Below are 23,149 nucleotides of genomic sequence, written 5' to 3'. Positions count from 1 at the left end.
GAGCCGGTGGGCAGGGGCTGGGTCAGCTCCTGGCGCCTGGTTCCACCGTTTCCATGGCTACCAGCTGTCAGCCGCAGTGAGGCTCTGCAGACCATCCCCTCTCAGCCCATCTCCCACGCGGGCGGGGGCTTCGGAAGTGTTCTGGGGAGGAGTCGAGTGTGGTGAGGGGCCACCAAGCCCCCCAGGAGTTCCCTCCCATCTGGGGGGCTCAGGTCTCTGGCCCTGTTTCCCGCCTCCCCAGGGTGGTTGGTCCCAGGCACGTAGAGGAAAGAATAGTAACTGAGGGGGTGGCAGGCCTGAGCCCAAATCCTCCCGGGACTCAGTTTCCATTTCGGAGAAGTGGGGGCAGCCCCGTGGTCTGGGGTTCAGGGTAGGAAATCGGCCCGTCGGCGTGTGGGGGGGCGGGCGCTCCGGGCCCGGCTGGGGCCCCCGTGAGCACCTGCCCTGCCCGCTCCAGGCCCATGCTCACCTACCGCGTGGACGCCGACAAGGGCTTCAACTTCTCGGTGGGCGACGACGCGTTCGTGTGCCAGAAGAAGAACCACTTCCAGGTGACGGTGTACATCGGCATGCTGGGCGAGCCCAAGTTCGTGAAGACGCCCGAGGGCCTCAAGCCCCTCGACTGCTTCTACCTGAAGCTGCACGGCGTGAAGGCAGGTGTGGGGCCCGGCCAAGGGAGGGACCCTCACGCCACGCCCACCCCCGCCCCGCCTCCGTCCTGCCCCTGGGGATGCCCCTGAACCGTGGGGCTCCTGTGTCCTTCTCCACCCTGACCCCAGGTCTGTGTCCCCAGCTAAGTCCCCCTCTCCTGACCGCGCCTGAAATGAACGCCCCCTCCCCAGGGCTCCCTTCTCAGGAATGGGGGCTCAGGCCCCAAATCAGGGGCCCGCTTGCTCCCACCTGGTCATGCACCAGACTCTGCCGTCCCCTCTCCCTGGACAAGGCCATGCCCCTCCTTGTCTGCGTGTCCACAGCAACTTCCACTCGGGCTCCACCCGAGGCCCAGGCGGGCATGACACTCCCCATTCCTACACACACACACTCACACACACACACACTCACACACACACACACTCACACACACACACACTCACACACACACACACACTCACACACACACACACTCACACACACTCATACACACACACACTCATACACACACACACACACACTCACACACACACACACACACTCACACACACACACATTCACACACACTCATACACACACACTCTCACACACTCACACACACTCATACACACACACACTCACACACACACTCACACACACACTCACACACACATACACACACTCACACACACACTCACACACACTCACTCACACACTCACACACACACTCACACACACATACACACACTCACACACACTCATACACACACACACACACTCACACACACATACACACACTCACACACACTCACACACACTCATACACACACACACTCACACACTCATACACACACTCACACATACACTCACAAACACGCACACGCACACACTCTCACACACACTCACACACACACACTCACACACTCACACACACACACACACATGCCCTCCTGGCAAAGCCCTGACTTCTGAGCTTAGCCCACAAAGGCCTTCGGGTCTGGGCCACCCTCCCAGCGCCATCCCACCCCCTCTCCTGGCTGCCTGCTCCCTGGCCTTCACCGTCCACTGTCCACTCCGCTGCTACGGTCCTAGGAGACTTGCCCTGAGGCCCACCTTGACCTAGAGGCCCCGCCCGAGGACCCCTCCCCAGCACAACCTGAGCCCATGAGCTCCCTGGGGGTGTGGCAGGGAGGGGGGCAGGGTGTGTCTCCTTCAGTGTCCTATGGGGGCGTCGAGGGGACATGGGAGGGGGCTGGAGTGATGGGTTGGGTGTGAGGGTGTTTGTGGAGGCCGGTTTGGGGTGTGCTCAGGCTGGGGACGTGTGGGTGTGGACTGGGGGCTATGAGGTGACGGTGGAGTGTGTCTGCCCCAGCATGCACACAGAGGCGGAGCAGGGGTGTGGGTGGGGGTCTGGGGTGCGGCTGTGTGGGAGAGGGACCCGAGTTTATGGGGAAGCCAGGCTGAGGGGAGGCGGTGCCTCTGTTTCCTCCTGAGCTCGAGCTGGGCCGGACTGGGCTGAGAGGTGAAGGGGGCCAGGCCGGGGGGGCAGGGGGGGAACCCGGCCCTGAGGGCCCACTGGCCCTGCTCCTCCCCAGCTAGAGGCCCTGAACCAGTCCATCAACATCGAGCAGTCTCAGTCGGATCGAAGCAAGCGGCCCTTCAACCCGGTCACGTGAGTGTCTGACCTTGGGGGTGGCCTCTGGGAGGGCTGACCCCGCAGCCGGCTTGGGAGCTGAGGGGGGCTAGGCAGGCACCCACAATGTCCACTCCCCATACCTGGGTGCCCCCTGCGGCCTGGCTCTCCCAGCCCCCTGCCTGCCAGCCCCTGAGCACCCTGCCCTTCTCCGCAGGGTCAGTCTGCCCCCTGAGCAGGTCACGAAGGTGACTGTGGGGCGCTTGCACTTCAGCGAGACCACCGCCAACAACATGCGCAAGAAGGGCAAGCCCAACCCTGACCAGAGGTGAGCGGCCGGACCCCGCCCCGGAGCCCCCTGTTGCTGAGGCAGCGGCCAGGAAGGTGCCGCCCGCCCATGTGGCATGCCAGGCACAGCGCCCACAGTCCGACCCGTCATAGGGACCAGGAACCTGAAACTCAGCCCCTGGCTGACTAAGGATGGGAGCGCAGGAGCCTGGCTCCTGGGCAGGGACCGCTCTGCAGGGCCTCGCTGTGGGCCCTGGGGAAATGCCGCCCCCTAGTGGAGACTCAGGTTCCTCCTCTAGGGTGGGATGTTCATGCCACTTCCTGGGGTGCCTGGAGCCTGGGAGGGGGCAGTGCTGTGCACTGTGCATCTGACCTGGGGGGGGGGGGGCGCGGGGGGCAGAGGCGGGGGCAGGGCCATGGGGCCGCTAAGACTGCGATGTGCTGCAGGTACTTCATGCTGGTGGTGGCCCTCCAGGCCCACGCACAGAATCAGAACTACACGCTGGCCGCCCAGATCTCGGAGCGCATCATCGTGCGGGTGAGGGCCACCTCCCCCCAGGGGCTTGAGGGGTCCCCCCTCCCCAGAGCTGGGAGAAAAGCACCCGGGAGAAATCCCAGGGTCCTGGGGAGTCAGGGGCTGCCGTGCTGGTCCTGCTGGGCCCTGGCTGTGTGGCCTCGGGCAAGGCCCCACCCTCTCTGGGCCTGTGTCTCCTAAAGCGTGGAAGTGGACAGGCCTGGGGGCTTCCTGAAGTCCCACAGGTAACCAAGCCACAATGGGAGGGGCAGTTTAGGTTAGGCATAGTGAGGTGAGGAGCCGTGGGCGGAGCTGGAGGGGCGGGGGAGGGGGTGCCCCCTTTCCCAGGGGGCTGCAGGTCTCCCCACCCCCACCCCACTGATGGATCCAACCCCAACGTGCCTAGGCCTCCAACCCAGGCCAGTTTGAGAGCGACAGTGACGTGCTGTGGCAGCGGGCACAGGTCCCCGACACAGTCTTCCACCACGGCCGTGTGGGCATCAACACAGACCGTCCTGATGAGGCGCTGGTCGTGCACGGCAACGTCAAGGTCATGGGCTCACTCATGCACCCGTCGGATCTTCGGGCCAAGGAGCACGTGCAGGAGGTGGGGCTGGGGCTGGGGGTGAGGACAGGGGAGCTCCCAGGGGAAGTGGGGGGGCTGAGCCTGGATCTCAGGACCCAGGGATCCGGGAAGCAGGGTCTCCCCTCCACCCTGCAGCCTCTTGGTCTCCGGGGCGCTCCCGATGGCCAGGAGGGAGGGTTCCGGCTCAGGCCTGGCTCCCCGCAGGTGGACACCACGGAGCAGCTGAAGAGGATCTCGCGCATGCGCCTGGTGCACTACAGATACAAGCCCGAGTTCGCCGCCACCGCGGGCATCGAGGCCTCGGCGCCAGAGACGGGTAAGGCCCGCCTGCGCGCACTGAGGCTGGAGCCGGGGAACCCGGAACCCCGGAACCCTGCCCCGTCCTCTCGGAATGCTGCTCGGGTCTTCTAGAAACCTCCTCCCGGGAACCCCTCCGGGAACCCTCCCCTTGACTCCTGGAACTCCTCCTCAGCCCCGGGGGCCTCCCGCCTGGACACTGGAAGTGGGGGGAATCGTGCCCGGGGATCCCCGCTCCTCTGCCCTGGATGAACCCTGCCTTCACCCCCCCATCCCTGCCCCCTCCCCTGGTATTCTCACTCCCAGGGACCGCCCCTCCCCCCAGCCAGGGGAGCCCCACACCTTGGCCCCTGGAACCGCCACCTGCGAACGCTTGCCGGTGGCGCCCCTGCTTCCAGGCTCCTCGGAGCCCAGATCTCTAGCGCCCGGAACCCCGCCCCGCCGCCCCTCAGCCGCGCCCCCTTCCATGAGGCCCCTCCCTCCACGCACACCTGGCCCGCCCTCCCCAGGTGTCATCGCCCAGGAGGTGAAGGAGGTGCTGCCCGAGGCGGTGAAGGACGCGGGCGCCGTGGTCTTCGCCAACGGGAAGACCATCGAGAACTTCTTGGTGGTGAACAAGGTCTGCAGCCAGGGGGAGCCTGGGCCGCCCCCGGGGCAGCGAGGCGGGTCACCCCTCCAAGGAGGCTGGCTCAGTGCCGAGCAGGAGCGGCCCAGCCCCCTCTCACGCCCTCAGAGGGTGGCTGCGGGGCGGTGGGCTGGGCCGCTCTGGCTGAGCGGCGGGGCCAGAGGAACCTCACCGGGGTTCCCCCTCTGCGGAAGGCGGCAGCCAGAGCGGCCCCCAAGTCATTCTCGTGGCTCTTGCACGGCCCAAACGCGGTGTATCTCGAGGTTCATTGGAACTGCCCTGGCGAGAGGCTGGGCTCCAAGGAGCCTGCAGCACGTTTTGGCCTCGGCTGCACCATTAAGAGCTGCCGTGTGAGGCTCCCTGTTCCTGGGGAGAGGGGCGCGCATGGGCCTTGGGCGACGGGCATTCTGACGGGGCGGGGAGGGCAGTTCAGGCCGCAGGAGGGCCTGCCCCAGGTGCCGGGCCGGGAGGCTGCCCGAGGCAGCACAGGACGCCCTCAACACTGACCTGTGCCCTGGCCAGGAGCGCATCTTCATGGAGAACGTGGGGGCCGTGAAGGAGCTGTGCAAGCTGACCGACAACCTGGAGACGCGCATCGACGAGCTGGAGCGCTGGAGCCACAAGCTGGCCAAACTGCGGCGCCTGGACAGCTTCAAGTCCACCGGCAGCTCCGGCGCCTTCAGGTGGGGGCGCAGGGCGGGGGAGGGCAGACCCGCGCCCCAGGGCCGCCTCTGACCCTGGCCCTCTTGCTGCAGCCACACAGGGAGCCAGTTCAGCCGGGCAGGCAGCGTCCCCCACAAGAAGAGGCCCCCCAAGGTGGCCAGCAAGGTAAGGTGGGTGGGGTGGGAGGTAGGTTGACGGGGCCTCCCCTCCCCACAGCTTCCTTTCCTGCTTGTCCCTCTCCAGGCTCACTGACCCTCTAGCCCGCCCAGCCCTGCTTTCCCTTCCTCTCCCTCTGCCCCCATGGGAATGAGCCCACCTTGCACCCCTACCTCCAGCAGCACCCCAGTGGGGAAGACCATGGGCTCCCTAAGTCTGGGCCTCTGCTGCTTCTTCCCTTTTCCTCAGCCGCCGTCTGTAGTCCCGGAGCAGGCCTGCGTCAGCCAGCGCTTCCTGCAGGGGACCATCATCGCCCTGGTGGTGGTCATGGCCTTCAGGTGACTTGTCTGCAGGCTGGCTGGGGCAGGGCCCAGGCCTGGGGGAAGAGGGAGGCTTGGCCTGGGGGGAGAGGAAGGCGTGGCCTGGGGGAGAGGAAGGCGTGGCCTGGGGAAGAGGAAGGCGTGGCCTGGGAGAGTCCCTGAGGTCCTGGGGAAGGGGGTGGGCTGCCTCATTCTGTCCTGTCCCCCTGGGGCTGGGAGACCCGTTACAGACATCCCCTGGGAGCTCAGTCCCTGCCCCAGAGAGAGGGCCCCAGACCTGGCTCAGCTCTAACCATGGCCCTTCCCCGTGGTCCCCAGCGTGGTGTCCATGTCCACGCTGTACGTGCTGAGCCTGCGCACCGAGGAGGACCTGGTAGAGACCGATGGGTATGTCCCTGGAGGCCTGGTGTCTGCTGAGCCGCCAGCTCAGGAGGGGCTGTGGTGGGCAGCCCGGGGTCAGGGGAGCCACGGAGGCTGTCCCCTCTAAGGGGTTCCAGCTTAGGCTCTCAGCCCGTGGGGGGCTGGTGAGGGGGAGGGAGGGCCTCCCTGGAGGGGGGCGGCTGTCTTCCACTCCCTGCGGAAACCCATGTTTCTCTCAGGCCTACCCAGAGCCCCTCCAGGTCGCCGGGCCTCTGAGAGTCCAGGGCATCGGCGGGGCCCAGGCTGGACTGGGGTGGAGGGAAGGAGGGCCAGGGTGGGACCTTGGGCTCTGTCTGCCCACTGTCACCCTCAGCCTCTGGGCCGTCTCTGACTGTGTCTTCTCTCTCTCCATCGCGCCTGGCCCCCCTTTTCCTCTCTGCTGCCCTTAGCTCTTTTGCCGTGTCCACTTCCTGTCTTCTGGCCCTGCTCCGGCCCCAGCACCCGGGGGGGAGCGAGGCCATGTGCCCATGGTACGTGTCCGGGTCAAGCCCCTCCTTCCCGCCTCTGGCTCCGGCTGCCCTCTTCCTGCTCCTTTCCACCTCCCCGCCCACCCCCTCCTGCCCTTCCTGCTTCTCGGGGGCTCCCAGGTTCCCCACCAGCTCCAGCCCCTCTGAGCTCGGCCCACCCTTCCCCAGCAGGGCCAGCCAGAGCTTTGGGACCACTCAGCTCCGACAGTCGCCCGTGACCACTGGGCTGCCAGGCGCACGGCCCTCTTTGCTGCTGGGTGCGTGACTGGGGCGGATCTGGACAGGTGGGATGGGGGAGGCGGCTGTGTTCTGCAGGGGGCGGGGTGGGGGGGTTCTGCTGCCCCCTCCGGCTCATACAGCCTCTGGCTTCCTCAGTTACCACCGGCCTGACCCACTCAGCCCCAGGACCGGCCATCCACACCTTAGACCTGTGCTCCAGCCCCCCCTGCCCCATCGTCTGCTGCTCCTCACCCACGCCAGGCCCTGCCACTCACCCTAGTCTTGGCCCCAGCTTTGACCCCAGCCATGGTCGCAGCCCCAGCCCCAGCCCCTCCACTAACCACTCAGGTATGGCTGTTGGGGCCAGGGCTGGGGTTGGGTTTTTTTTTTTTTTTTAACTGAGTCCAGAGGAAGACCCCACAGGCCATTGGTGGGAGGGTCTCCTGGAGCCCAGAAGGAGGCTCTGGAAAAGACTGGCGGGCCGCCTTGGGGGGACCAAGAGACAGATGGGGTCACCCAGAGTCCAGTGGGGCTGTAGAGACAGCTGGGCAGCCCCTCTTCTGAGCCTGCACCGGTTCTGTCCACAGACCCCAGCCCGATGGCCCCGCTGCCCGGCACCAACATCAGAGCCAAGTCCTGGGGCCTGGCAGCCAATGGCATCGGCCACTCCAAGCATTCAAAGAGCTTGGAGCCTGTGGCCAGTCCTTCAGTCCCCTTCCTGGGGGGGCAGGGCAAAACCAAGAACAGCCCCAGCCTCCGAATCCATGGCCGGGCCCGCCGAGGGGTCCCCCTGCCCACTCAGCCCTGGGGCCAAGCAGGTACTTGCCCTGTCCCCTACACCTCTCAGCCCAGCCCGGTTTCAGCCCAGGCACCCGAGTCTGGGTGCACAGCTCAGTCAGCAGGCCTCTGCTGAGCATTACAAGGAGCCAGGGATCCGGCAGGGAGCCTGCGGATCGCCGATTGAATCTTCACAGCCCTCCCCCAAGGAAGGGACTGCCCCCATTTTCCAGATGAGGAAACAGGCGTAGACAAGGGAAGTGGCTCCTCAGGGGCCGGGTGACCCGTCAGCGGCAGAGCTGGAATGACTCCAACCTGCCTGGCTCCGGGGCCTGGCTCTCTGTTTTTCCAAACCCCAAACCCTGCAGCAGACAAAGCTGGGGAACCCTTTCTTGCCGAGGCTGTTAAACCGGGTTCCTCCATTTGACGGGTGTTGTGGCTTAAAGGAAAGAAGTTGAGAAGCTGTGGCTTGCTGAGATTGAAGTTCAAAGTGACCGAGAAACCCCAAGGGGTAGATGCTCAGCCCCGCCTCTCCTTGCAGACTCGGCGCCTGCCCTCACCTCCATCCAGCTGCTGGAGAACGCGATGCCCATCACCGCCCAGTACTGTGCTCCGGGCGGTGCCTGCAGGTGGGCTGGCTCCCCGCCCCACAGGGACAGGCTCCCTCCGTCCACATAGCCAGCCCTTGCTCCACTCGGGAACTTCCCCCACCAGGCGACGCAGACCCTGGCTAGGCCCGAGGGGCTCCAGGGAGACTGGGGGCTAAGGAGTCCATGGGGTGAGGCTGTGGGTGTGGCCTGGGGCTGAGGAGCCAGCTTTGCCCTTTCAGGCCTGGGAACTTCACCTACCACATCCCTGTCAGTGGCAGCACCCCCCTGCACCTCAGCCTGACCCTGCAGATGAAGTGAGTGCGGCGTGGGGGAGGGGAGACCCCGGTCCCTGGCCGCTAACTTTCCCTGGGCCTCCGTTCCTCATCTGTAGAACGGGCTGCCGCCGCAGGGGCCTGAGGACCGTGCAGGATGGTGGGTGGGAGGGGTGGAGAGCCTTCTGGGACCTTGACGGTTAGCATGTTTCCAGGCTGTGAGGATTCGGTGGCTGGGCCAGCGGGGCAGGGAGGTGGAGTGGAGGGCTGGCGGGGAGGAGGCTGGGCGGAGGCGCTGGGAACCCATTTCCCTGCTACCCGGGCCTCCTGCAGCTCCTCGTTCCCCGTGTCCGTGGTGCTGTGCAGCCTGAGGTCGGAGGCGCCGTGCGAGGAGGGGGGCTTTCCACAGAGCCTCCACACCCACCAGGACACCCAGGTAGGGGGCAGCTGGGGGCCCCAGAGCACAACAGGGCCCCCAAATGGGTGAGGAGAGGGAGCGGGGCCAGAGTGCAGGCATCTCCACAAGGGACACTTGGGGGCTGGGCCTCTGTGGGGGAGGGTGTGTGTGCGCACCATGCACGGCTGAGCCTCTCTGTCCCTTGCTCTGATCCGTTCCTGCCCTGGCAGAGCGCTAGGAAGAAAATGGCCCCACGAGGATCAACTTGGGTGCAGTGGTGGGGACAGGGGCGGGGACAGGGGCAGGGACAGGGACAGGGAGGGAGCCCTGGGAGCCCATGGCAGGGAGAGCTAACCTCGTCTGGTCTCAGGTCAGGTCAGCCACTGAAAAAAGTCATGTTCATTTAAGTGAGACCTGAAGGACCATCTGGGACAGAGTCCCAGCAGAGGAGAGCAGCAGGTGCAGAGGTCTGGAGGCAGGGGGGACGGGGGGCGTGGTGTGTTGGGAGCCTGGACCTCAAGCTCAGGCTGGGGACGGGGCCCAGCTCCATCTGGATTTGGGGAAGACCCTCGGCTCCCTCCCGCTCTGGAAGCAAGTGGCCGGGACCCTGCCTCACTGGCCGTGACCTGCAGCTGTGACTCAGCACAAGTTAAGGGAAGCTCTTCTCAGCCTTCGCAAACACGCACTGGGACCCCTCACAGGCCCCGTGCGGGGCGGCGTGGGGGACAGTGTGCGCTGTGCGGGGCGGCGTGGGGGACAGAGTGCGCTGTGCGGGGCGGCGTGGGGGACAGAGTGTGCTGTGCGGGGCGGCGTGGGGGACAGAGTGCGCTGTGCGGGGCGGCGTGGGGGACAGAGTGCTGTGCGGGGCGGCGTGGGGGACAGACGTGCAGAGAAAGCTGCATGGGGGGAAGCCCAGGAGGCCCAGGCCCTGCGGCCCCAGGGGGGGCAGCACGAGACGCTGTGGGGGGAGCCTGGCAGGGCGCTCAGTGGACGCGTTGCTCAGCCTGGGCACACGTACTGCAGGGGCGAAGCCGGAGGCGCGGGGCGGAGCTGGGCCAGCTGCCCCCGCCGGGCCTCCCGCTGCCCTGCCAGGGACAGAGCATGGCACACTGGGTCTGGGGTCCAGCTCTGCCACGTTGCACCGTGTGGTTTGGGGCAAATCACCGTTTCCTGGCCTGTCAGCAGCGCCGCCTCCTTGGTGTAGGAAGGCGGGTCAGTGAACTATTGGATGTGCCCCGAGCACCGTGGGCAGGAGGTAAGGTAGGGGACGGGAGGAGGCAGCCGGGGACTTGTGGGTGCTCGGCACAGTGAGTGGCTGCCCTCGCGCCCCAGAGCACACCCTGCTCCCTCCCATCTCTCAGAGATGCGGTTCCCTTCCTAGACTTGCCGGAGCCGCGGCTGCTCTCCGTGCTGGCCACGAAGGCGGCAGGGCCTGTGCTGACTCTCCCCTTTCTCCAGGGCACTTCCCACCAGTGGCCAGTGACCATCCTGTCCTTCCGTGACTTCACCTACCACTTCCAGGTGGCACTGCCGGTGAGCACAGGCCCGTGTCTGTGGGGCTTGGGGGAGGGATGGGGCGGGGGTGGGGGTGCGGGTGCAGAGCTCAGGGCAGGACTTGGGGCGGTGTCAGGACATGTCAGCGGGGGGCGGGGTGCCTCCCCCCCTTGCAACTCCCAAACCCCCCCATGCAGCCCCTCCGCCCTCCCACCCAGGGCCAGGCCAACTGCAGCGCGGAGGCCCCGGTCCCGCTGGCCACGGACTACTACTTCCGCTTCTACCGCCTGTGCGACTGAGCTGCCCCCCAGGCGCCCCCGCCAGGGCCGGCCCCGGGCGCCCCCACACTGGATGGTTGTTACACTGGAGCCTGTGCTGCCAGCTCGCCACCCGCGGGCACTGCCCCGACGGAGCTGGGCCTGGCCTCCGCCGGGGACACTGGTCTCACACTGGAGCTGCTGCTCTTGCTGGTCACGCCTGGCTCCCACCGCAGGGCCCTCTGTGCGGACATGGCGGTGGGAGGGCCGGCTCCGGGCCTTGAGGCGGGGGGGAGGGGGGGGCCTGGGGCTCTGCCTGGAGCCCACCCTCGCTGCCTCCCCACTCGAGGCCGGGAGCTCCCTTTGGCCCTCGAGGGCCGGCCTGCCTTTGCGATCGGCGGGGGCTCGGCTGCAGCGCTGAGACTTGGCTGGGACCCTGCGCCAGTGGAGGGCAGACAGCCCTCACCCTCGAAGCTGCTCCCCAAGGGGTGGCCAGGAGGTGGACTTCTGGGGTTTGACTGTTACGCTGGGCTTGCACTTGAAGCCTGAAGTTTGGCCCGGAGGTCTCTTCTCCCTGAGCGTGGCTCCGGGCCCGCCAGGGCAGCGGCCGCCAGCCCGGATGGGTGGAGACTGACCACGTGCCATGTACACTGGTGCCTGGCCGAACCAGCGGGGCCAGTGGGCCAGGTAAGCCTCGGCGCCTTGACTCTGGAGTGTCCTGGAAGTTGCTGTGAGCTGCCGGTGGTGCGGGCCCGGGCCCCAGGCCCGCAGTGGTGTCTCGGGCCCATCCTTCTCTGGGCAGAGGAGCAGGAACCCCAGCAAGGCAGCAGCCACCCTGGCAGATGGCGGATGCAGAGCTTCCGCTGTTATGGATGAACCTAAAATGCACTTAACCCAGGACGGGGTGGCAGGGTGGTGACGGGAAGCCCAGAGGGGCCAGCGCGCTGGGATGACGCTCGCAGACAGGACTCTGGCTCGGACCGGTCCCATGACACACCGTCCCGCTCCTGACCACCAGGACCGGCCCTCCCTCCATCCTCGTCTGCCGGGGGCCTCGTCTCCCCACATCAAGGGCAGGGCTTAGGTGAGGGCAGAAGTCTTCTCTCAAGGGCGGAGTTCATCTTCGTGGGTGCCTGCAATTCTGAGCCACACGGGCTCGTGGAAGGAGCGTGGGAATCGTTTAGCCCTGACACGGTTCGGACATGGGGCCGGGGCTGCCCGCACGTCCTTGTTCTGTGATGGTCTGCCACCGTTTGGGGAACCAGGCCTTGCCCCTCGCTTACCTCTCCTTCTCAGCTCGAAATGAGAGGCCTGTGGGGGAGGGGGAGCCTGAATCTTGAAAAAGTCTAGGAACTGCGGGTGGGCCCCCTTCTGCTGTGATCTCAAAGCACTTACCCTCAGGATGGGGAGACACCAGGGGGAGGGGGCTAGCAGGGATGCCGGGCCACCCGCTCCTGTGTGCTCCGCCCCATTCTGACATAGGATATACACGGCTCTCACTCTCAGTGCGGGCCAGCCTTATTTGGGACTACTCTGTTCCCTCCCCTCCGGTGGGGGGAACCTCCCTGAATGCCTTTAAACTACTCAGCCTCGCTCCTTGTCATGAGATTCTGGGGCTTCCTCTGTGGGGTTGTGTTCTTGGACTTCGGCCCCTCAGTCCTTAACTGGAAAGTGACCCTCCACGGCCCCCTGGAGCCCATCTGGACAGCAAGCCCCAATCCGGTTAGCAGCTGGCTGTTTCCACGTCTGGGGTAGGGGATCCCTAGTGCAGGGGTTGGGGCCAAGCAGGGGCTCCGAGCTGCTAGAGGGGGGGTCAACCTTGGACCAAAGTCGCCTTAAGCCCAGTAAAGTGCAAGGGCCTCAGGGGAAGGGGACGGGCCGCCTGCTGGCAGCAGACAGCTGCCTGGCCGGTGCTGGTGAGTGGGTGCCGTGGCTCCGTGCCCTACCTGGGGCCCATCAGCCATCTCTCCCTCCCTCTCTCCCGTGGCCTTTATTCCTGTAGCCACTGGGCTAAATCGCCCCCAAACGTCAAGCTGTACATAGGGCTTCTCCATGCACAAGACCCCGGCCCTCATTTATCCCCCGTAAAAGCCTGCATGTGCATAGAGCGCCCCCTCCCCTTAACTCCCAGTTCCCGCCCCTGAGCTTCGACTCATATTTATCGTGGACCAGCTCTGACTCGAGTGGGCAGAGGGAAGCAGCCCTGGGCCTGTGCTCCCTGTCCCTGAGCTGTTCTTTCCCTCTGAAGTAAATGCACGTATATAAATAAATGTATAAATGCGGTTTGTACCTGCGCTTGCCTCCCCGGCTCTGAGATTGTTCTGGTGGGAGGTGGAGTCACCTCTGGGGCTGGGACCTCCTGGACGGAGTCTCTGGGGTCCCTCCGCCACATGGATGCGTTGCAGCCCACTGTCCTTCTTAGCTTCAAGCCAGGCTTGGGCACAGGACGCAGCAGGCCCCTCCCCTGGCCACACCCCAGGGAACTGCTGCTGCCCTGCCAGGGTCAAAGGTAGGCATCCTCGGGAAAAGCCTCTTTACAGCACAAGCTGAGCCCTGCCAGGGTTCCCAGCCCAGAGAAGAGTGGCTACATGTGGGGCAGGGGGCTGGCCCAGGGCAGACTTGATTGGTGTGGGTCCCTGGAGAAACCACAAAAGGGGGTGGGCCTGCCCCTTCCTATCCACAGGAGAGCCTTCCCACACCCCTTGGCCCTCAGAGGGAGAGCGGGCACCCCAGCAGCAGGAACCATCGGGAAGGCAGAGAGAAAAGGGAAGGGCCGGACTGGGGAAGTCAGGCAGGTCCGGGCACCAGCACCCACTCCACCCGCAGAAGGAGCACCCGACGAGACGGTCACACATCTGCCTTTATTGTGAGCAGCAGGCGGGACACCTCCGGCAACAGTAAAAAAATTAATTTACAAAAGCAGGGTTCAGTGCAGCTGCCTGGCTGGAGCCTGAAAGAGGAGAGAGGTGTCACAGGGAGACCAAAGATCCTCATTTCCACTTCCCTGACTGAGCCCTGTGCTCCCGGGGCACGGGCTGAGGGGCACACGCCATTGAGGCTGAGCCACCAGAGCCAATTCTCGTGACCTGTTTGGTGGATTATTCGTTTTTCTTTCCTCACTTAATCAGGGTTTATTTCAGTGGCCGAAACATTCCTAATCGAAACAGTACTCCTTGCAGCAAATTTTAAGTCCCAGACTCTGACCCCCTTTGGGCCCACTCCCCAGCAGTCTCTCCAAGATGCTGGTGCATGAATGTAAGAACGCAAACGCACCGCCCTGGGAATAGCCCCACATAGTACATCCCAAAGCCAGATGGAGGCCCTGGGCGGTGTCCAGGATTTGGAATGACAAAGTAGGTCGCACGCACTTGGCTCAAATCCCCATTAGGAGCAGGAAAGAGGCGCATGTGTCTGGTGTCCCTATCCACTCAGGACTCCGTGAACCAAGGGGTCATGCAGGCCCGAGGACCCCAGGGATGTGGGCGTGGGAGGATTCTCCAGTGTCCCACCGTCGCAGCTCTTACCCGTGGGAGCTCATACGTAGATGCCAACCCAGAGCAGCAGGAAGAGGACCCCAAAGCCCATGAAGAGCGAGGCCACCAAGGAGATGAGGAGCTCCTTGTAGATGTCCCGAGTGTACTTGGTGGACGTGACCTCATACCTGCAGGACGGTTAAGGAGAAGCAAAGGGGTGGACTGCACGGAGCAGGAAGCGTGGCCACTGCAACCCCGGGGGAAAGGCATGGGCTGTGGACTTCTGGGAGGTGTGTCTGGCTTGGTGCAGCTAGGCAGAGGCCCAAGGGCGGCCCGGGCTCTGCTGCTGCACGCAATTCCTCCACCACCCAGGAAGAAAATGAGGCCCAGAGGGGTCAGGTCACTTACCCAAATAAACGGTGGAGCCAGACTAGTCCTCAGACCTCCTGGCACCCGAGGGCACCCCTCCTGACACCACTTTTATCTACTCCCGTATTTCCTCTAGTCCAGCCGGGCCCTCTGCTTCCTGTCCTGGGAATCTGAGGAGCGAACTGAGCTCACCTGAACTTGAAAAATAAGGCCACAACCTGCCCTGGGAGCGTCAACGGCCTTCCCTCAACCTCCCGTCCCCACACCGGGAAAATACTGGCAGGGCGCGTGCGCCCAGCATGGTTTCTGCCTCCGTTTCCCACATCACCAGTTCGGCCCACCCGCTGCCCAGTGGCAAGGATACACGAAGAACCAGGCGGTGAAGAACATGCCAATGGCCAACAGCACCACGGTCAGGTGGGGGAAGACGGCTGGGTTCACGGGGCTGGTGTACCTGCTCATGGCCTCGAGCTCCTGGGGGCACACAGGAGATCAGAGCCGGGAAAGAATCCCACGCCTGCAACCTGGGGGCCGAGCGGGGCTGTCAAGGGGCCTCACGCTGCTGTGACGGCTTACGGCCTGCCTCAGCCTGGGGAATGTGGCAATCCTTCCCCAACATCAAGTGGTGCCGTTTGGGGGTGACAGCAATTGCATCTGAAACTACGGCGGCACGTTGTCATTTCACTATGAAACCGAAGGGCGGCTCAGAGTCAGGCGCTAGGACACAGAAGGTGACTAATTAGCGGTGGGTCAATGAATGGCCCCTAATATTTTCTGAGGCTGCTGCCCTCTATGAAAAAAAAAAAGTAATGAAACGTATGAACTCCCCGCCTGAGATAAACCACATGTAAGAAAAAGTCTGGCCTTGTCGAGTGGCTCTATTGCTTAGAGTCTTGTCCTGATATGCCAAGGTTGTGGGTTCGATCTCTGGTCAAGGCACATATAAGAATCAACCAATGGGGCGGGGGGGTGGGGAGAATCAACCAATGAATGTATAAATAAGTGGAACAACAAACTGATGTTTCTCTCTCTCTCTCTAAAAAAAAAAATAAGTCTGCCTATAATTTTAGGAGTTTTAGGGACCCCCACATCTGAGGACCATGAACTAGTACCCAGATCTCAATTTCTCATTCTGTATTATTCTCACTGTATTATCCTGAAATCTCAGGATGACCTCAACTTCTCATTCTGTATTATTCTCATTATATTATCCTGAAATCTCAGGATGACCTCAACTTCTCATTCTGTATTATTCTCATTATATTATCCTGGAATCTCAGGAGGATCTCAACTTCTCATTCTGTATTATTCTCATTATATTATCCTGGAATCTCAGGATGATCTCAACTTCTCATTCTGTATTATTCTCACTGTATTATCCTGGAATCTCAGGATGATCTCAACTTCTCATTCTGTATTATTCTCATTATATTATCCCAGAATCTCAGGATCTATAGGCAGAAGACACCAGTTAAAATTCTGTCTCCACTGAATGGCACGCGTCATCTCGCAGTGCATTTGATTCAAGAAAGATGACAAATGTCCAAGCGTCCGGCTCCTGCCTGGCAAAGAATTAGTGGCTCAACAGGTGTTTGTTTCCTTCCCAAAGTTTAGGGGCGATTATGAGGTCATGCCTGTGAACGAGGGCTGTGAACATACAGTTCTGTGCCCATGCTGCCTCCCATTGTCCCCCGCCAGCCACTGCTTCTCAAACCCTGAACACAACAACTCCAGGGAAGTAAACTGGGCCCGTTGTTCCAAGAGACACTGGACTTCAATTCGGTAAACATTTACGTCCCCCCCTCCCCCCCACACGATAAAGACAATCGCTGCCTTTTATGGAGCTTCCATTTGCAGGCCCTGTGTTTGGCACTGGGAATACAAAGATGAATAGACATCGTTTCAGGGCTGGAGGCACGTCAGAGGGTGGTCGCTGGCAGGCGTGGCAGGTGCCAGTGGGGTCCAGGAGGACGCGCGGCCAGAGGCCCGCACCGAGGTGGCGGGAGCGCCCAGGAAAGGCCACCTGCCGGGAGGGGAGTCGGCCGTGCTCCCCCGGGAAGGCGACATGCGCCCAAGGCCTTTGTCGCGTGAGTGCGAGCTCGGCAGGGGGAAGAATGTCGAGATAGAACAGCTTGGTCACAAGTAAGAGAGAAAAGCTCCAAGATAATAGTAACACTGCACCTGGGGCGGGGGGCGGGCTGGGGGGGTGTCAATGGGGGGAGAGAGGGGACATAGGTAATACTTTCAACAATAGAGATTTTTCTTTAAATGCACCTCACACCCGGCCCCCCGCCCCCCTTAAAACGGGCGAGATGAAAACCTCAGCCTAGGAGTCCATGGCCAGGGGCTTCCCTTCCCCGCCCCTCAGCCCAAGCGGGAGGATATGGGAGCCTCCCGCTCTCTGGGTCCCGGGCCTCCGGGGCCTCTGCGAGAGAAAGGGGTGTGGGACGGGCCCCGAGGGCTCCTCACAGCCCTGTTCCAAACTCCCCTCACCCCTCTCACCATTTTGCCGGGCACTGGGTAGTCTGCCACTCCGCCACCGGAAAAACACGTCGGCAGGAGCCGGCGCGCTGCTCAGCCGGAAGAGGAAGTGGCACCCGCGCGCGCGGCATGGTGGGACGTGTAGTCCCGCTGTTTCGGGTGGAGCGGGAGCTGAGGCCAGCGAGGACTTTGGGTGGAGTGAGGGCAAACGGTGGAGAAGGGTGAGGAAGGGTCACCGAGGGAGTCCGTTCACCTTGCCGGGACTGTTTGCCGTGAGAGAAGCTGGCCCAGCGGTCGGGCCTGCACTACGCTTCCCAGGAGGCTGTGCGCAGCGGCTGTGCGTCACGGGTCACGTGACGGGAGCGCGGGCTTTGGAAGGCGGTGGAGCGAGAGGGACCCGCGGGCGAGCTGAAGCGAGAGCGGGACTGAGGACTGTGCCGGGCGACACCGGACCAGCCGCTAGCTGCCGAGCCCTCGCGCCCCCAAGAACAGGTGAGACCCCGTGGGGAGCGTCCCCGAGAGCGGCGGGGCCTGCTGTGCGCTGGATGCTGCCGGGGGGCCGGCTGCCGCGCGGGGCGGGGCGCGAGTGCTGTCCCGCCACTTTCCCGCTGTGGGACCAGGGCCCGTGGCGCCAGCTCCGAGCCTCCGTATTTGTAGAAAGAGGACAGTAACTCCCCCTCCTGGGGTCGCGTGTGTTTTGGCTAAGATCCCGGATGAGACGCAGCTTTAAACCTCACTTGTTTAGTGTTGGGCAGCGAGCTTGAGTGAAGGACCCCTGGAGTCCAGACCAAATTAAAATGTGGGGCGCCTGCTCTGCCTTTCTCCACGCAGGGAGTCCAGAGGGCAGCCCCGACCCTTTGTGCGGACCGCTTTTAAGCGCATGAACCACATCCTGTTTTTGCAGAGCAAGCAACCGAGACAAAACAGTTTTTCCCAAGCAACGTCAGCGTCATGCCATTGGCGACCGTGTTATTCACAGGGTCATCCTGTTCTTCAGAAAGCTGACCGTGTTCTGGGAAAGAAGGCCTACGTGCTGGGAAGGGGCCGTGAGACCGGATCTCAAGGCCTGGCCTGGTGTCCGCACCGACCGCTCCATCTGGGGCAGGGTCCGCGGCCTCGCTGGACCAGGAGTAGTAAGCTTGCTCAGAAATCCCCGCTCTGTAACATTCAGACCCCGCCGTTGGGTGCTGCGCCGGGTCGCAGGGTCGCCGGCTCACCCTCGGGGCCCAGGCTGTAGGGGGTTGGGAACCAGCGCATGGAAGGTCTGATGCCAGGCCAGGTGCTTGCACTTCGTGAGAAGGGGTGTCTCAGGGTCGCTTAGGCGTTTCGAAAGGGAGGGAAGAATGGGAGCAACTTGAAGGCCTGGTGGAATATTTCGTCGCGTGTTGGACGCAGACCCCCAGTGGGTACGGGATGACGTTGAGTGACACACACAAAACTCTTAAATTTTAAGTGGATGGAAAGCACAGGTTTGGATGGAAGGAGCAAAAAAATAATAGTAATAATGGTGAGGGTGTTTTTTTTTAGGTGTGAAGGGGCCTGAACCCCGGAAACGCAGCCCTGGGCGGAGCGAGGAGGTCAGGGCCTGGGGTCGGGTGGGAGCCGTGGAATGCACGTTCCTGACGTGGTGGTGGAGCGAGCAGACGAGGGAAAGACTTAAAACTCCCGGCAGCATCGAGGTGGAAGCAGGCGCTCCTAGGTGCTGCGGGGACACGGAAGGGGGGTCCGTGCTGCGTGTGGAAAAGCCCATCACTCCGTTCTTCGGGGCTGCTCTCTGCGTCAGGGTGCTCCGGGAAAGAACAGATAGGTACATAGCCCGTGGATCTGTAACCGGACAGCCCGTGGGTCCGGGATCTGTAACCGGACAGCCCGTGGGTCCGGGATCTGTAACCGGACAGCCCGTGGGTCCGGGATCTGTAACCGGACAGCCCGTGGGTCCGGGATCTGTAACCGGACAGCCCGTGGGTCCGGGATCTGTAACCGGACAGCCCGTGGGTCCGGGATCTGTAACCGGACAGCCCGTGGGTCCGGGATCTGTAACCGGACAGCCCGTGGGTCCGGGATCTGTAACCGGACAGCCCGTGGGTCCGGGATCTGTAACCGGACAGCCCGTGGGTCCGGGATCTGTAACCGGACAGCCCGTGGGTCCAGGCCGCCTGCCACTACTTGAGCCAATTAAGCAGAGACGGGATTGACTCATGTATGAGCGGTATGGGGAGAGCACAGCAGGTCATCCACAGAAATCTGCTCTGCAGCCCCCCCTAAGCCAGCTGCTTACATTGGGTACACGGTGAGGTAGCCAGTTGGGCAGGTAAGCAGGCTGGAGGTTTGCAAAGGCCTGCAGGTATGCAACAGGGCTGGGAGCTTAGTGATATGCAAGGGCTGGGGTCTTCAAAGGGCGCGCGATCCTGGTTTCTGCAGCAAAGTACATCTCCATGATGTGGGGGGCGGGGGGGCGGGCTATGGGCTTCGTTTCCTGGTGAGCGCCCAGGTCCCAAGTGCGTCCGCCAGCCAGGTTAGAACGCTCCTTCTTTACTCAGAATAAAACAGTGACGGCTAACAGAGCAGGATTAATATTTCTTACAATTCTGGCTGGTTCCCCAGCCTTCTGTTTCTGCCCCTATCAGAGCAACCTAAAGAGACTTATTTGAAGGAATTGGCTTAGGTGATTGTAGGGGTTGGCAAGTCCAAAATTGCAGGGGCAGGTCTGCAGGCTGGGAGCTCAGGCGGGAGTTAACGGTACAGTCTTAAGGCAGAATTTCTTCCTGAAACCTGTTTTTTGCTGGTGAGGTTGTTCAGATGACTTGGATGAGACGCACCGGCCATGTGGAGAGCAATCTCTCTTTCTTAAAGTCAACTGATGACACATGTGAGCCACATCTACAAAATACCATCACAGCAACACCTGGGTTAGTGTTTGGTTAAATAACTGGATACTGTAGCCTAGACCAGCGGACACAGAACACTAACCATCACAGCTGCTTAGGGGAGGAAGGCGGAGGAATGATTTGGGAAAGAATAAATGTTTTCACATGTGGCAAGAAGATGGATCTAGTGTTTATTTTACCACTTTACACATTCAGAATTGTGGTTGCTTTAGTAATTGTCTCATCTCTCCTTTGCCTAACCCTGTGGTCGGCAAACTGCGGCTCGCGAGCCACATGCGGCTCTTTGGCCCCTTGAGTGTGGCTCTTCCACAAAATACCACGGCCTGGGCGAATCTGTTTTGAGGAAGTGGCGTTAGAAGAAGTTTAAGTTTAAAAAATTTGGCTCTCAGAAGAAATTTCCATCGTTGTCCTGTTGATATTTGGCTCTGTTGACTAATGAGTTTGCCGACCACTGGCCTAACCAGTTGTGTTTTGTTTTGTAATTTTTAGAGCGAGAAGAAGGGCATGAGGGAGAAACATCTATTTGTTCCACATACTGATGCATTCATCGGTTGATTCTTGTGTGTGCCCTGACCAGGGATAGAACCTGCACTGCAACCTTGGCTTAGCTGGATGATGCTCTAACCAACTGAGCTGCTCGGCCATGGCCCTAACCAGTATTTGCCGGTCCTGCAGGCCTCAGTTCTGCCCTTATGGTCCCTGGACTCCTCAAGTTGGGCCAGACACACTCTGGATTTGCATGATACGGATGCAGATATCTGCTTAGCCCCTATTGCATGCTAGTCCTGTTGCTGCTTTATCCACAAAATGTTAAGTCCCTTAAGGACCTCAACAGCGTCTTATTCCTCTTAGCACCCAATTTAGTTATACTCAGGAAGCCTTAGTTAGTATTGAATGGAGTTCCTTGCTAGACTGTAAGTTTCTGGCCAATGGAAACCTTGTTTTCTTCATCTTTTCATCTTCTCTACTGCTGACTTGGTTTCCTTTTTGTTGTGTTAAATTTGTTTGAGATAGCACCAATTACAACCTTTTTTTTTTTCATCCTTTAAGTTCCTCCTTGTATTACTTGCCTTTCTTTTTCAGCTGTCCATCCTGCTATGGGTATTCAAGGCCTGGCCAAACTGATTGCTGATGTGGCCCCCAGTGCCATTCGGGAGAATGACATCAAAAGCTACTTTGGCCGCAAGGTGGCCATCGATGCCTCCATGAGCATTTATCAGTTCCTGATTGCTGTTCGCCAGGGTGGGGATGTGCTGCAGAATGAGGAGGGTGAGACCACCAGCCACCTGATGGGCATGTTCTACCGCACCATCCGCATGATAGAGAATGGCATCAAGCCCGTGTATGTCTTTGACGGCAAGCCGCCGCAGCTCAAGTCAGGTGAGCTGGCCAAGCGCAGCGAGCGGCGGGCTGAGGCGGAGAAGCAGCTGCATCAGGCTCAGGCTGCTGGGGCCGAGGAGGATGTGGAGAAGTTCACCAAGCGGCTGGTGAAGGTCACCAAGCAACACAATGATGAGTGCAAGCATCTACTGAGCCTCATGGGCATCCCGTACCTCGATGCCCCCAGTGAGGCAGAGGCCAGCTGTGCAGCCCTGGTGAAGGCTGGCAAAGTCTACGCTGCGGCCACAGAGGACATGGATTGTCTGACCTTCGGCAGCCCTGTGCTCATGCGGCACCTGACCGCCAGCGAGGCCAAGAAGCTGCCCATCCAGGAATTTCACCTGAGCCGGATTCTGCAGGAGCTGGGCCTGAACCAGGAGCAGTTTGTGGACCTGTGCATCCTGCTGGGCAGTGACTACTGTGAGAGCATTCGGGGCATCGGGCCCAAGCGGGCCGTGGACCTCATCCAGAAGCACAAGAGCATCGAGGAGATTGTGCGTCGACTTGATCCCAACAAGTACCCTGTGCCAGAAAATTGGCTCCACAAGGAGGCCCAGCAGCTGTTCCTGGAGCCAGAGGTGCTGGACCCGGAATCCGTGGAGCTGAAGTGGAGTGAGCCAAATGAAGAGGAGCTCGTCAAGTTCATGTGCGGCGAAAAGCAGTTCTCGGAGGAGCGAATCCGCAGCGGGGTCAAGCGGCTGAACAAGAGTCGCCAAGGCAGCACCCAGGGCCGCCTGGAAGATTTCTTCAAGGTGACCGGCTCCCTCTCTTCAGCTAAGCGCAAGGAGCCAGAACCCAAGGGATCCGCTAAGAAGAAGGCAAAGACGGGGGCAGCAGGGAAGTTTAAAAGGGGGAAATAAATGCATTTCCCTCATTATACCTCCTTGACCCCAGAATATCTGCCTTGTACCCTCACGAGCTAGTGCCAGAGGAACCTGCTGGGGCAGGGAGGGGATTGGACTACCCTTCTCAGTCGTGCTTTCCCCTTTTTCACTTCATCTTACGGCAGGAAGGCCACAGAGGTACTTGGTTTTCTTCTGTTTTAGCTCAGGAAAATATGCCAGGCTCAAACCACCCTTCAGTCAACTGAATGAACATTGAATCCACTGTTACATAAAAGTGATAGCAACAAGTGTTGAAGAAGAGAGAGGAAGATAAATGGTGGAGGCCAAAGACTGTATGGAGATGATTTCCTAGCTGGCCAGCTGTTAGCCAGTGATGGTGGAGCCAGACTGCACTTTTCTCTCTGGTTCGGCCTTGACCCACCCTGAAGGATAGCCAGCGGGAGGATTCAGCCTAATCAGAGAGGAAGAGCTACTGAGAAATAAGACAGGCCGAGAGCTGGAGTCCCTGGAGTCCGAAACGTGTTGTTTCATCATTGGCTGTGTGTCTCGGCTGGGCAGAAACTTGAACTTGCAATGTAACTTGAATCTTTAGTTAGTTATTCAGAGGCATAAGGTGGCTTAGTTCTCATGGCCTCTCTGAGGCAGTCAACTGAGTTGAAACTTTGGGATAAGATGCTATTGTCATGTGCTATTTTTGTTTTAAATGTATGGAAAAAAGTCAATAAAAGTAGACAGAATATAGTGTTCTTTTCATTCCTAACATAACATGCTGGAATTGTACCCTATTAACAGGTGGTTTGAGCATGGCCACAAGATGGCGCTATGCCCCCATTGAATGGCTAAAGGAACTTGGGTGGTAGGTACTTTGGCCATTTGGAGGATGCCAGTTTATCTTGCTAGGAACAGAGTTACCAGTTTCCACCTACTGTGTGAGATAAAGGAACTCCTTTGAGAAAGACTCACAATTTAGTCAGGGATGGGGATCCTTTTTCTGCCAAGGGCCATTTGGATATTTGTAACAACATTCACAGACCATATAAAATTATCACCTTAAAAATTAGCCTGCTAGCCATAGCCGGTTTGGCTCAGCGGATAGAGCATTGGCCTG

At 61.0% G+C, this 23,149-nt stretch overlaps 3 protein-coding genes across 15 annotated transcripts in view; 2 read left to right on the top strand and 1 right to left on the bottom strand.

Moving 5' to 3' along the window:
* MYRF (myelin regulatory factor) overlaps positions 1-12,899 on the top strand; it is a 33,029-nt gene extending 20,130 nt beyond the window's left edge. For 5 of the 11 annotated variants that reach the window (XM_080642366.1, XM_080642362.1, XM_080642363.1 and 2 more), the window contains 20 exons: positions 458-653; positions 2,226-2,302; positions 2,481-2,591; positions 2,999-3,089; positions 3,472-3,672; positions 3,856-3,967; positions 4,458-4,567; positions 5,096-5,256; positions 5,329-5,401; positions 5,642-5,730; positions 6,031-6,099; positions 6,522-6,602; positions 6,768-6,856; positions 6,975-7,166; positions 7,406-7,636; positions 8,137-8,224; positions 8,425-8,499; positions 8,791-8,893; positions 10,313-10,387; positions 10,546-12,899. In XM_080642366.1, coding sequence (XP_080498492.1) covers positions 458-653; positions 2,226-2,302; positions 2,481-2,591; positions 2,999-3,089; positions 3,472-3,672; positions 3,856-3,967; positions 4,458-4,567; positions 5,096-5,256; positions 5,329-5,401; positions 5,642-5,730; positions 6,031-6,099; positions 6,522-6,602; positions 6,768-6,856; positions 6,975-7,166; positions 7,406-7,636; positions 8,137-8,224; positions 8,425-8,499; positions 8,791-8,893; positions 10,313-10,387; positions 10,546-10,647 — 2,326 coding nt within the window. In that variant the 3' untranslated portion in view covers positions 10,648-12,899. The remainder of the gene's footprint in view (positions 1-457; positions 654-2,225; positions 2,303-2,480; positions 2,592-2,998; positions 3,090-3,471; positions 3,673-3,855; positions 3,968-4,457; positions 4,568-5,095; positions 5,257-5,328; positions 5,402-5,641; positions 5,731-6,030; positions 6,100-6,521; positions 6,603-6,767; positions 6,857-6,974; positions 7,167-7,405; positions 7,637-8,136; positions 8,225-8,424; positions 8,500-8,790; positions 8,894-10,312; positions 10,388-10,545) is intronic. The other 6 variants (XM_080642358.1, XM_080642361.1, XM_080642357.1 and 3 more) reach the window with 4 other exon arrangements.
* Positions 12,900-13,447: 548 nt separating this feature from the next.
* Positions 13,448-17,068, bottom strand: TMEM258 (transmembrane protein 258). 2 transcript variants are annotated; one of them, XM_080688016.1, is made up of 4 exons: positions 16,950-17,068; positions 14,812-14,921; positions 14,130-14,266; positions 13,448-13,555 (listed from the first exon to the last, which is right to left on the bottom strand). In XM_080688016.1, the coding sequence occupies exons 1-3, from the start codon at positions 16,950-16,952 to the stop codon at positions 14,140-14,142; spliced, it is 240 nt and encodes a 79-aa protein (XP_080544142.1). In that variant the 5' UTR covers positions 16,953-17,068; the 3' UTR covers positions 13,448-13,555; positions 14,130-14,139. The 2 variants fall into 2 exon arrangements, with proteins under 2 accessions (XP_080544142.1, XP_080544143.1); XM_080688017.1 differs by having other exon boundaries at positions 14,812-15,164; positions 16,950-17,034.
* FEN1 (flap structure-specific endonuclease 1) lies at positions 16,313-22,780 on the top strand. 2 transcript variants are annotated; one of them, XM_080688014.1, is made up of 2 exons: positions 16,313-16,589; positions 20,900-22,780. In XM_080688014.1, exon 2 carries the CDS (start codon positions 20,914-20,916, stop codon positions 22,054-22,056), a length of 1,143 nt encoding a protein of 380 aa, XP_080544140.1. In that variant the 5' UTR covers positions 16,313-16,589; positions 20,900-20,913; the 3' UTR covers positions 22,057-22,780. The 2 variants fall into 2 exon arrangements, with proteins under 2 accessions (XP_080544140.1, XP_080544141.1); XM_080688015.1 differs by lacking the exon at positions 16,313-16,589 and adding an exon at positions 17,289-17,420.
* Positions 22,781-23,149: the final 369 nt, after the last annotated feature.

Source organism: Plecotus auritus, assembly GCF_963455305.1.
Source record: "Plecotus auritus genome assembly, chromosome: 9".
NCBI classification, from domain to species: domain Eukaryota; kingdom Metazoa; phylum Chordata; class Mammalia; order Chiroptera; family Vespertilionidae; genus Plecotus; species Plecotus auritus.
The sequence above is the reverse complement of the archived record's forward strand: the minus strand, read 5'-3'. Positions and strand labels throughout refer to the sequence as shown.

Coding starts and splice junctions, on each gene's coding strand:
- TMEM258 (XM_080688016.1), bottom strand. Junction 14,267..14,811: donor TTCACCGCCTGGTTCTTCGT/GTATCCTTGCCA, acceptor ACCGTCCTGCAG/GTATGAGGTCACGTCCACCA.
- FEN1 (XM_080688014.1), top strand. CDS start 20,914: ATGGGTATTCAAGGCCTGGCCAAACTGATTGCTGATGTGGCCCCCAGT.